Here is a 12743-nt window from a genome sequence, read left to right as displayed (position 1 = left end):
GGAAAAGAACTTGGCCAGGTGCGATGGCTCATGCCTGTAATCCCAGTACTTTGGGAGGCTGAGGCAGGTGGATCAGCTGAGGTCAGGAGCTTGAGACCAGCCTGGACAACATGGTGAAACCCCGTCTCTACCAAAAAATACAAAAATTAGCTGGGCATAGTGGCGGACATCTGTAGTCCCAGTTACTTGGGAGGCTAGGTGGGAGAATCGATTGAACCTGGGAGGCGGAGGCTGCAGTGAGCCCAGCTTGTGCCATTGCACTCCAGCCTGGGCAACAGAGTGAGACCTTGTGTCAAAAAAAAAAAAAAAAAAAAAAAAGAACCTGATAGTATTCTGGTCAATTACTGCAAAAATACTATGATCGGCAATCTGAACTAAAGCTGTTTACACAGAAGTCTTCATCTCAAAAAGAGAGGCCTGTGTGGAGAGTTACTCATTCATTCAATTAATAATCATTGAGAGGCTGCTATTCTAGGAGTCAAGGATACAGCAGGGAGCGGCAGCAATCACTGTTAGCCTGGCTGTGCCTTCTTAAACTTTGAACTCCTTAAGTCCAGGAACTAGAACGAGTAGACACTGATTCTCATTTAATAAATGTGTTAGCAGAACCTGTCCTGGTTGAGATTAAGGGTAAAGGCTGCCCTAATAACTTTTGGGCTAGGAGATTAAATGGTAACCCTAAAAGATCCTCTGGTCCAACATTACTTTGAGATTCTACTTTTTAGGTATTCTAGATATGCTGGGTTTAATTAAGTGAAAAAAACCAGGTGTTAATAGTATGTATGGTATTCTATTGCATTTAGAAAGACAAAATTATTAGAATATATGTATATGTACTTGTAGCTGGGAGGATGTACAAGAAAACGGGTTGCTTGTGTGGAAGCAAAGTAGGGGATAGCAAAGTAGATAAGGAAGGGGTTGGAGTGAAACTTCTCATGTATACCTTGTTACAAAAGATTTAATTTTGAACCATATGAACATTATCTACTCAGAATAAATAATTCTTTTTTTTTTTTTTTTGGAGATGGGGTTTCATGCTTGTTGCCCAGGCTGGAGTGCAACATGGCATGATCTCAGCTTACTGCAACCTCCGCCTCCCGGGTTCAAGCAATTCTCCTGCCTCAACCTCCCAAGTAGCTGGCATTACAGACAGGTGCCACCATGCCCCGCTAATTTTGTATTTTTAGTAGAGACGGGGTTTTGCCATGTTGATCATCCTGCTCTTGAACCCCCGACCTCAGGTGATCCACCCTCCTTGGCCTCCCAAAGTGCTGGGATTACAGGCGTGAGCTACCATGCCCGGCCAGAATAAATAATTTTTAAAAATTTATTTCATATGGCTAAGAATATTGCTTTATTTTTTTATTTATTTTTTATTTATTTATTTATTTTTTTTTTTTTTGAGACGGAGTCTGGCTCTGTCCCCCAGGCTGGAGTGCAGTGGCCGGATCTCAGCTCACTGCAAGCTCCACCTCCCGGGTTCACGCCATTCTCCTGCCTCAGCCTCCCGAGTAGCTGGGACTACAGGCGCCCGCCACCGCTCCCGGCTAATTTTTGTATTTTTTTTAGTTGAGACGGGGTTTCACGTGTTAGCCAGGATGGTCTCGATCTCCTGACCTCGTGATCCACCCACCTCGGCCTCCCAAAGTGCTGGGATTACAGGCTTGAGCCACCGCGCCCGGCCTGCTTTATTTAATTGAATCATACGATTCAAAATTCTGTCCATTTTTACTATTTTACCAAAATTCTATTTCTTTTTTTTTTTTTTTTTTTTTTTGAGGCGGAGTCTCGCTCTGTCGCCCAGGCTGGAGTGCAGTGGCCGGATCTCAGCTCACTGCAAGCTCCGCCTCCCGGGTTCACGCCATTCTCCGGCCTCAGCCTCCCGAGTAGCTGGGACTACAGGCGCCCGCCACCTCGCCCGGCTAGTTTTTTGTATTTCTTAATAGAGACGGGGTTTCACCGTGTTAGCCAGGATGGTTTCGATCTCGTGACCTCGTGATCCGCCCGTCTCGGCCTCCCAAAGTGCTGGGATTACAGGCTTGAGCCACCGCGCCCGGCCAATTCTATTTCTTTTCATTGTTTTTTAAAAATCATGAGGGGCCTGGCACAGTGGCTTATGCCTGTCATCGTAACACTTTGTGAGGCTGAGGCAGGCAGATTGCTTGAGCTTAGGAGTTCCAGACCAGCCTGGGCTACATGGCAAAGCGCTTCTCTACTAAAAATACAAAAATTAACCTGGTGTGGTGGCATGCACCTGTAGTCCCAGCTACTTGGCGGGCTGAGGCACGAGAATCACTTAAACCCAGGAGGTGGAGGTTATAATAAGCCGAGATGATGCCACTGCCCTCCAACCTGTGTGACAAAGTGAGATTCGGTCTCAAAAAAAATAAATACCAGGGTGGCTCATGCCTGTAATCCCAGTACTTTTGGAGGCTGAGGCGGGCGGATCACGAGGTCAAGAAATCGAGACCATCCTGACCAACATGGTGAAACCCCATCTCTACAAAAAATACAAAAATTAGCTGGGCGTGGTAGCGTGTGCCTGTAGTACCAGCTACTCGGTAGGCTAAGGCAGGAGAATCGCTTGAACCCAGGAGACGGAGGTTGCAGTGAGCTGAGATCACATCATTGTACTCTAGCCTGGCGACAGAGTAAGACTCTGTCTCATTTAAAAAAAAAAAAAAAAGTCATGAGGGATCAGACTCCATGAGTTGATATCTGTACCACTAAAGATCAATGTATAAGCCAGATTAGTGGTTTATTAACACAGGCTACAAACAGTCCAGGATGCTTACATGGATTAGTCAGCTCGTTTTCTTCTAGTAGGGAAATCTATCCAGAGAACTAAATGAAAATTTAGAATATTGTTTAATACAGATTCAAACCAAAAGGAATTGGATAATCTTAAGTATATGATTTGTCTTTTTTCATAATAGGGATATTCTTCTTGCCAGGGCTTCAAATTAGGCCAGCCTTCCAGAGTGCGTTCTCTGATCCATACAGGAGTACACTAAAAAATTCTTAAACTCTGTGATTACTATTTTCCTTTTCTTTGGAATCTGAATGGGTTAGATTAGATGATGTCTGAGGTCTTGGCAAGGCAAAAGCATTCTTTGCTTCTAAGAATCTGATCAGTTGGACAGTTCTCCTTATAACAGATAAATGAGCATAGTTATGTATAAATCAGTTCCTTGCCATGTTGATTAGTGTGAATCAGTTCACCTAATGCTTTTGAAAATCTATCAAAATCTGTGTAACCCACTTTTCTGCTGGCACTGGAAAGAAAAAAAATCTGCGTAACAGCTTTGGTAATTACAGAAATTACATTTTCTTTAACCACCTTATGGTTTCTGATTAAAGTTGAAATGGAGTTTAAGATTATTGCCTAGTACCTAAAAGTAAACTTTGAAAGCCAAAGTAGTGTGTAGGGCATATAATCTCAGAGGCCAATTCTGGACTGTGGAACTAATCTTATTCCATATCATCGTAATCTAAACCTGTTATAAACACATCTTTGTACACTAGCATTTATTTAAGCAAAAATTGTACAGTTATGTTCATCCTGGAACTTTCGGTCAGCAATCAAGGTTGTCCTAGTGTATTATAGCTCTAAGGAATGTTTTGCTTTGATTCTTTACTTTCTAAATATTAGGTCATTATAATCTTTGTGGCTCCCTTTCAGTAATATCAGTTACTGTGATTATTTCCATATGTTTCATGCTAGTGCAGCTGAGAACAGTCTAGGTCATCCAATTGGAATGTTATTTTTTAAATCACTATTTTCATAATTCCTCAGAGTGAATCTAGGAAATCTTTCCAGGTATCTGTCACCTTGACAGTTTTTATAAAGTACAATATGATTTCTTTGAATTTTCTGTTTTCAATACTAGAACAGTCTTACTTTTTTCCTTCTAGTACAATCATGTTTGAAATTAAGAAGATCTGCTGCATCGGTGCAGGCTATGTTGGAGGACCCACCTGTAGTGTCATTGCTCGTATGTGTCCTGAAATCAGGGTAACGGTTGTTGATGTCAATGAATCAAGAATCAATGCATGGAATTCTCCTACACTTCCTATTTATGAGGTAAGCTTATTAAACAACTCTGTGTTTTTATGCTCTTTGTTTTTTTACTTTCTTTATTAAATAATTTATATGCACTATTAATATAAAATCTATAACTGTAACTGATAAGAAATTAAATGAAAAAAATCTGGATACAAAACATATGGACATTAGAACACATTACTTTGGGTAATGTGGGTAGGAAAAATGACCAGAAAGAAGTCTATCAGAATGGTTGTATTAGTGCAGTGAGATTATGGCTAATTTTTTCTCTTCCCTGTTTTCATTTTTTTTTTTTTTTTTTTTTTGAGACAGAGTCTTGCTCTGGCGCCCAGGCTGGAGTGCAATGACGCAATCTCAGCTCACAGCAACACCCACCTCACAAGTTCAAGCAATTCTCCTGCCTCAGCCTCCTGAGCAGCTGGGATTACAGGAGCCCACCACCACACCCAGCTAATTTTTGTATTTTTAGTAGAGATGGGGTTTCACCATGTTGGCTGGGCTGGTCTTGAACTCCTGAACTCAGGTGATCCACCCGCCTCAGCCTCCCGAAGTGCTGGGATTACAGGTGTGAGCCATTGCACCTGGCCGCCTTCCCTATTTTCCAATCTTGTCTGTTAGTATCATTACCATATTATAATAAAGTTAAAAAGTGGTATCCTGTAAAAATAAAATAAATAAAACTTTTATAATATTAATATAAGTTTAATATATTTTTGGATTATTATACTAACATCACATAAACCTTAGATGGATAAATGGCATCTTTCATATTTAGAGTTTGGTGCCACAAATCTTTTTAACTGGAATTTCAAAATTTTTGTGAATTTACAGAATTTAGAAAAATATGCTTCTAACTATTTTACTGAGCTATCTGGTTTCCTTTTTTTTTTTATTTTTGATATTTCACTGTAAAAAGAGTTCATCATATTATGCTTTTGAAACTCAACAGGAAAGCATTTGAAAATTTGATGGTAGCATTTTCTAGCTAATATTAATATGTTTGTTTTTTTCCCCAAGAAAAGCTTGGTTATTTTTTGTTTGTTTTTTGAGACGGAGTTTCGCTCTTGTTGCCCAGGCTGGAGTACAGTGGCCCGATCCTGGCTCACTGCAACACCTGCCTTCTGGGTTCAAGCAATTCTCTTGCTTCAACCTCCTTAGTAGCTGGAATTATAGGTGCCCACCACCACTCCCAGCTAATTTTTGTATTTTTAGTAGAGACGAGGTTTCACCATGTTGGCCAGTGTGATCTCGAACTCCTGACCTCAGGTGATCGCCCCTCCTCGGCCTCCCAAAGTGCTGGGATTACAGGTGTGAGCCACCGCACCCAGCCAAAGCTTATTTATTTATGACTGTTATCAACCATAGACTTTAGTTGCCTTAGACTTTTAGAAGGAAAGTCTCAATCCAGTTTTATCTCTAAGATAGGTCTGCCTGCTATCTATAGGAATAGAAGATATGGGAATCTATGAAAAAGCACCCATAGAGTAGTAGTCACTCAAAAACATAGATTTACTTATTATATCTGAATCAGATTTAGGATTGAAATATTGGCGGCGCAGTGGCTCACAAGTGTAATCCTACCACTTTGGGAGACCAAGGCGGGCGGATTACCTGAAGTCAGGAGTTTAAGACCAGCCTGGCCAACATGATGAAAGCCCGTCTCTACTAAAAATATAAAAAATTAGCTGGATGCAGTGGCGCGCATCTATAATCCCAGCTACTTGGGAGGCTGAGGCAGGAGAATCGCTTATTCCCAGGAAGTGGAGGTTGTGGTAAGCTGAGATCACGCTACTGCACTCCAACCTGGGCTACAGAGCAAAACTTCGTCTCAAAAAAGAATATATATATATATTACTATATTCGATTTAGGGTAATTTAAAAAAATGTTTTGGAAAGATAACTTGATGGAGAGTTCTGTAATGCTGATATTGATAACAGGGTTGCAAGTCATTTGAAACCCTGTAAGCCATACTTATATCCAAACATTCAGTAATGAATTCTGCCAGCAGTATATTCTAGTCTTCACAAATAAGCCAGGCGTGGTGGCATGGCTTTTTAGTTCTGGCAGCTCAGGAGGCTGAGACAGAAGGATCACTTGAGCCTAGGGGTTCAAGTCCAGCCTGGGCAACATAGTGAGACCCCCATCTCCAAATAAAAAGAAAAAAAAAATACAGCTGGGCACAGTGGCTCACACCTGTAATCCCTGCACTTTGGGAAGCCAAGGTGAGCAGATCGCTCGAGGTCATGAGTTCGAGACCAACCTGGCCAACATGGCAAAACCTTGTTTCTACCAAAAATACAAAAATTAGCCAAGTGTGGTGGTGCATGCCTGTAAGCCCAGCACCTCAGGAGGCTGAGGTGAGAGAATTGCTTGAACCTGGGAGGCAGACGTTGCAGTGAGCTGAGATCGCACCACTGCACTCCAGCCTAGGTGACAGAGTGAAACTCTGTCTCCAAATAAGTAAATAAATAAATAAGAATAATGATACCCATCAGAATAGTTAAAATAATATTACTGACAATACCAAGTGTTTAGCAGTTAGAATTTTATGCTCTGCTTGGTAAGAATATAAATTGGTACAGTCACTTGGCAGAACTGTTTGACAGTATCTACTAAAGCTGAAAATAAGGCCAGGCGCAGTGGCTTACGCCTGTAATCCCAACAGTTTGGAAGGCTGGGCGAGAGGATTGCTTGAGCCCAGGAGTTCAAGCCCAGCCTGGGCAACATTGCAAGACCCCTGTTCCTTTTCTTTCTTTTTTTTTTTAAAGGCCAACCGCGGTGGCTCACACCTGTAATCCCAGCACTTTTGGAGGCCGACGCCATGCTGGTCAATATAGTGAAACTTTGTCTCTACAAAATATTTAAAAATTAACTGGGCATTGTGGCATGTGCCTGTGGTCCCAGCTACTTGAGGAGTTGAGGCAAGAGAATCACTTGAGCCCAGGAGGTTGAGGCTGCAGTGAGCCCTGTTGGCACCACTGCACTCTAGCCTGGGCAACAAAGTGAGACCCTCTCTCGAAAAAACAACAAAAAAAAACTATTAGTCTGTGACCCAGCAATTCCAAGTGTATATCCAACAAATATGCATACATATGTGCAGTAAAGGACAGAAGTAACAACCTAAATATTAATCAGCAATAGAATGGATACATGAAGCTGGGTGCAGTGGCTCATGCGTGTAATCCCAGCACTTTGGGAGGCTGAGGTGGGCAGATCACCTGAAGTCAGGGGTTCTAAACCAGCCTGGACAACATGGTGAAATCCTGTCTCTATTAAAATGATACAAAAATTAACCAGGTGTAGTAGCGCATGCCTGTAGCCCCAGCTACTCGGGAGGCTGAGGCAGGAGAATCACTTGAACCTGGGAGGTGGGGGTTGCAGTGAGCTGAGATTGCACCACTGCACTCCAGCCTTGGTAACAGAGTGAGACTCCATCTTAAAAAACAAACAAACAAACAAAAAGAATGGCTACATGAATTATGGTATAATACTGCAACAAAATACTGTTACTGTGTTGAAAATCAAGGAAACTACTCCTGCACTTAAGAATATGGTTAAGGCCGGGCACGGTGGCTCAAGCCTGTAATTCCAGCACTTTGGGAGGCCGAGACGGGCGGATCACGAGGTCAGGAGATCGAGACCATCCTGGCTAACACCGTGAAACCCCGTCTCTACTAAAAATACAAAAAACTAGCCGGGCGAGGCTGAGGCAGGAGAATGGCCTAAACCCGGGAGGCGGAGCTTGCAGTGAGCTGAGATCCGGCCACTGCACTCCAGCCCGGGCTACAGAGCAAGACTCCGTCTCAAAAAAAAAAAAAAAAAAAAAAGAATATGGTTAAAATCTTACAAAAGTAGTGTTGCCAGACACAAAGGAGTACATACTATATAATTCCATTTGCATAAGGTTCAAAAATAGGCAAACTAATCTATGATTATAGAATTCAGCATGATGGTAATTTGGGAACAATAGTGACTCGGAGAGGGCATACAGTGGGCTTTGACTTACTGTTAATGTTCTTTCTTCTCTCATTACATGAATTACTGAGAAAATAGTAGATTCTGTTAATATTTAACAGTTAAAACACATCCTTTTGTGTTACCATATTTATTGAATAGATATTGCTTTTTAAACTTTGTTCATTAAAAAATACAGTGTAGGCTAGGTGTGGTGGCTCACACCTATAATCCCAGCACTTTGGGAGGCCAAGGCAGGTGGATCACCTGAGGTCAGAAGTTCGAGACCATCCTGGCCAACATGGTGAAACCCCGTCTGTATTAAAAAAAAAAGATACAAAAAAAAATTAGATGGGTGTAGTGGTGCGCGCCTGTAATCCCAGCTACTGGGGAGGCTGAGGCAGGAGAATTGCTTGAGTGTGGGAGGCAGAGGTTGCAGTGAGCCGAGATCGCGCCACTGCACTCCAGCCTGGCAACAGAGAGAGACTCCATCTCAAAAAAAAAAAAAAAATTAATAACTACTTTAAAGAAAAAAAATGGATAATTTGCCTTTTTTTTTTTCATTTTACTGAGGATAATTTTACCCTGTGAAAGAATTTGAGTTCTTCCATTAAAAGTACCATATACATTCTATATACCAATTATGATAATTACATAATGAACCTAATAACAGATAGAACCTATATTATTAACTGCTTCTGCATCCGTTTTGGAGATCTACAAAGATCCCACTGATTTTAATAAAATTATGTAAGTCTTTATTGAAGTTTTATTATATGTATATGAATTCTGCATTGCTCTAATTTTAGTAACTTTAAATATTAGGAGATTATACACGGGACTGAATTAAATTTTATTCTCTGCAAATCCCGACTCTATAAAACTTTTCCCTCATTTTCTAGAATCTAGCCAAAATAACCAAGGAAACCTGTTACTGTGATTGGTGACATCATATTTATGGTTGCAGTGGTTCATATATTTTGCTTGTCCCGTTATTTTAATCAAACTAATGGAAATTCAAATGTACATTTTTCACATCCTCCAGTTACTTATGTTAAGAGACCTTGGAACCATTGAAGAAAAGGGAGTTGCCTCTATATGTAATGCCAGACCTATGGCCCCTGAAGGGGCTTTCACTTTGCTATAGATATAGTTTTCTAAACATCCATAATATTATGGATGGATATTGTTTGAAGTTTCTCCCCTAAGAGTGAGCTTCAGTGGTTTAGGTCTGTTTTTTGCTTTTTATGATGGAAGATTTCAAGCATGTAATTAAAGATAATAGTACAATGAATCTCTGTGTGTCTATCATCTTGTTTCACCAGTTATCTACATGGCCAGTCTCCCTTCCCAACTACCACCATGCTGATTACTTATAATTTCATCCATAAATACTTTATCATGTATCTCTAAAAGATAATTTTGGTTTTCTTTGAGACAGGGCCTTGCTCTGTGGCCCAGGCTGGAGTGCAGTGGCTCGATCTTGGCTCACTGCAGCCTCCGTCTGCTGGACTCAAGTGATCCTCCTACCTCAGCCTCCCGAATAGTTGGGACTACAGGCACGCGCCACCATGCCCAGCTATTTTTAAAAATTTTTTTCATAGAAATGGGATTTCGCCATGTTGCCCAGGCTGGTAGCCCACAATAGTTGGGCTTCAAGCAATATCTATTGGTTGAATAAACCAGTTTGTTTATTGGCTAGAAATTATCACAGTCTAGGCCAGGCACAGTGGCTCATGCCTGTAATCCCAGCACTTTCGGAGGTTGAGGTGGGTGGATCGCTTAAGGCCAGGAGTTTGAGACTAGCCTGGCCAACATGTAAAAACCCCGTCTCTACTAAAAATACAAAATTTAGCCAGGTGTGGTGGTGTGCGCCTGTAATCCCAGCTGCTTGGGATGTTACGGCATGAGAATCACTTGAACCTGGGAGGTGAATATTACGGTGAGACGAGATGGTGCCACTGCACTCCAGCCAGGGTGACAGAGCAAGACTCTGTCTCAAAAAAAAGAAATTTTTCAGTCTAGATTTTGCTGGTTGGGTTCCTTGGAGTTTTTCAACTTATTCTTTATTTAATGTAAATTGGTAGTTAGGTCTAAAGGTACAGGTCCAATCAGATTTAGGCTTGAATTAAGAATATTTGTTAAGTGGTTTTATACCCCTCCATATTCTTAACATAAATATATCTCCTGTTAAACTGGGAATTTTTTAAAAATTAAAGGGTTCCTTGCAAAAGGACTTAGAAAAATGTATATTTATTTAAGTATATATGGAGTAAATTGACTTTCACAGCCAGTTGTATTGGCCTGAATTATTGGGAGTAAAAATGTGCATTCATAATGACAATGCAAAATCATATATTTGCTTGAAATCAAAGAGGACCTTGAATTTTCTGAAAATTGTGTTGATACTCACAGTTAATAGTTAACTCTTATGAGTAAGGCACATGGTAAACAATGACAAAGCATTAAATGAGCTGCTCTTCTGATTGTAGCAAGTTTAATGGCAATTTCCATTTTGCTTTATTTACTAAAGTATACTTATGAGACAGGGCATGGTAACTTAACTCCTATAATCCCAGCACTTTAGGAGGAGGAGCAGGAAGGATTGCCTGAGCCTGGGAGGTCAAGGCTGCGTGAGCTGTTATGCAGCTGCACTCCAGCCTGGGGGACAGAGTGAAACCCTGTATCAAAAAATAAAATAGGCAAGGTGTGGTGGCTTATGCATGTAATCCCAGAACTTTGGGAGGCCAAGGCAGGTGGATCACCTGAGGTCAGGAGTTCAAGACCATCCTGACCAACATGGTAAAACCCCATCTCTACTAAAAGTACAAAATTAGCCTGGTGTGGTAGTGCATGCCTGTAATCCCAGCTACTTGGGAGGCTGAGGCAGGAGAATTGCTTGAACCCGGGAGATGGAAGTTGCAGTGAGCCGAGATCATGCCACTGCACTCTAGCCTGGGTGACAGAAAGAGACTCTGTCTCATAAAATAAAATAAAATAAAATAAAATAAAATAGGCTGGGCATGGTGGCTCACTCTTATAATCCCAGCACTTTGGGAAGCTGAGATGGGAGGATTATTTGAGCCCAGGAATTTGAGACCAGCCTGGACAACCCAGTGAAACCCCGAAACCCCATCTCTACCAAAAAAAGATACAAAAATTAGCCAGGCCTGGTGGCTCCTGTGGTCCCAGCTACTTGGGAGGCTGAGATGGAAGGATCATTTGAGCCTAGGAGGCAGAGGCTGCAGTGAGCTGAGATTGCACCACTGCACTCCAGCCTGGGTGACAGAGTGAGACCCTGTCCCTATTTAAAAAATGAGATGTGCACTTATGGCCTTTGGTATATGATCCTTAACTTTTCCACAAAGGTAATTTGAGCACAACCTAGACCTCTAAATTACAATGTTACCATCCCCTTTAACAAATGTAATTCTATACTATTAGGTTATCTCATATCACTGGCAAGCTATATGTCTTTTTTCTTTCTAGCCAGGACTAAAAGAAGTGGTAGAATCCTGTCGAGGAAAAAATCTATTTTTTTCTACCAATATTGATGATGCCATCAAAGAAGCTGATCTTGTATTTATTTCTGTAAGTATTTTCCTTTGCTGTGTGAATTTTAATGTGTTCTTGTCTATATAAAAGTTTCATCATACTTTAATAGTAAATCCATTGATATTAAGCCTCAACATTGCTGAGTATAGAGTTGTCCAGTTGAATTTTGGTTGTCACTTTATCTAACAGTTCACAAAACCCCATAATCATCTGATCAAATATGTCATTTCAAGTCATTGAACAAGTAAACTCAAACAAAGTTCTGAGATTTAGAACTAGGAAATGGGCAGGTGCAGTGGCTCATGCCTGTAATCCCAGCATTTTGGGAGGCCGAGGCGGGTGTCAAGAGATCGAGACCATCCTGGCCAACTTGGTGAAACCCTGTCTCTACTAAAAATACAAAATTTAGCTGGGCATGGTGGTGTGCCAGTCCAGCTACTCAAGAGGCTGAGGCAGGAGAATCGCTTGAACCTGGGAGGCAGAGGTTGCAGTGAGCCGAGATCGCACCACTGCACTCCAGCCTGGCAATAGAGCGAGACTCTGTCTCAAAAAAAAAAAAAAAAAAAAAAGAACTAGGAAATTCTGGTAACATGAAAGCACATGTAATGATAATATATTTCATATTATCATTATTTCTTGTTTCCAGTGGTTGGCAGAGGTGAGATGAAGAAAATCAGTTTGCAAACTTACAGGCATCTCCTCTCTAAATGAATTTTATATTAATTGTTTGTAACTTGGCATATGTTGGTTAGATTATCAGGCTAACCAACAGACATCTTTACCTCATAATGTGGCTTTATAATGAAAAAAACAGAACCAACACTTGAGATTAAACTCTAGTAATCCACTATTTGAACCAAAGCAACTTACATCTTATTGTCCTAGTAACCATCTGTTCAAATATTCTGTGTGTAATGATATAGCTATCACCAGTTGGAAGCTGAGTGACAGTGTTATTTGACTTAAGATCTTTATGAGCTGGGCATAAGGGCTCATGCTTGTAATCCCAGCCAGCACTCTGGGAGACCAAGGCAGGCGGATCGCTTGAGCGTAGGAGTTTGAGACCAGTGTGGGCAACATGGTGAAACCCTGTCTCTAATTAGGTGGCCGTGGTGCTATGTGTCTGTAGTCCTGACTACTTGGGAGACTGAGGTTGGAGGATTGATT

At 41.2% G+C, this 12743-nt stretch overlaps 1 protein-coding gene across 4 annotated transcripts in view; it reads left to right on the top strand.

Moving 5' to 3' along the window:
- Positions 1 to 12743, top strand: part of UGDH (UDP-glucose 6-dehydrogenase) — a 29083-nt gene that overhangs the window by 2435 nt on the left and 13905 nt on the right. For all 4 annotated transcript variants that reach the window (XR_012434790.1, XM_005554705.5, XM_045392263.3 and 1 more), the window contains 2 exons: positions 3916 to 4084; positions 11511 to 11612. Coding sequence is in view for 3 of the 4 variants with exons in the window: in XM_005554705.5 (XP_005554762.1) it covers positions 3923 to 4084; positions 11511 to 11612 (264 nt within the window). In the remaining variant the exon portion in view is untranslated. The remainder of the gene's footprint in view (positions 1 to 3915; positions 4085 to 11510; positions 11613 to 12743) is intronic.

Source organism: Macaca fascicularis, chromosome 5 (assembly GCF_037993035.2).
Source record: "Macaca fascicularis isolate 582-1 chromosome 5, T2T-MFA8v1.1".
Lineage (NCBI taxonomy): Eukaryota > Metazoa > Chordata > Mammalia > Primates > Cercopithecidae > Macaca > Macaca fascicularis.
Note: the sequence above shows the minus strand (reverse complement) of the source record. Positions and strands in the feature narration are given on the sequence as shown.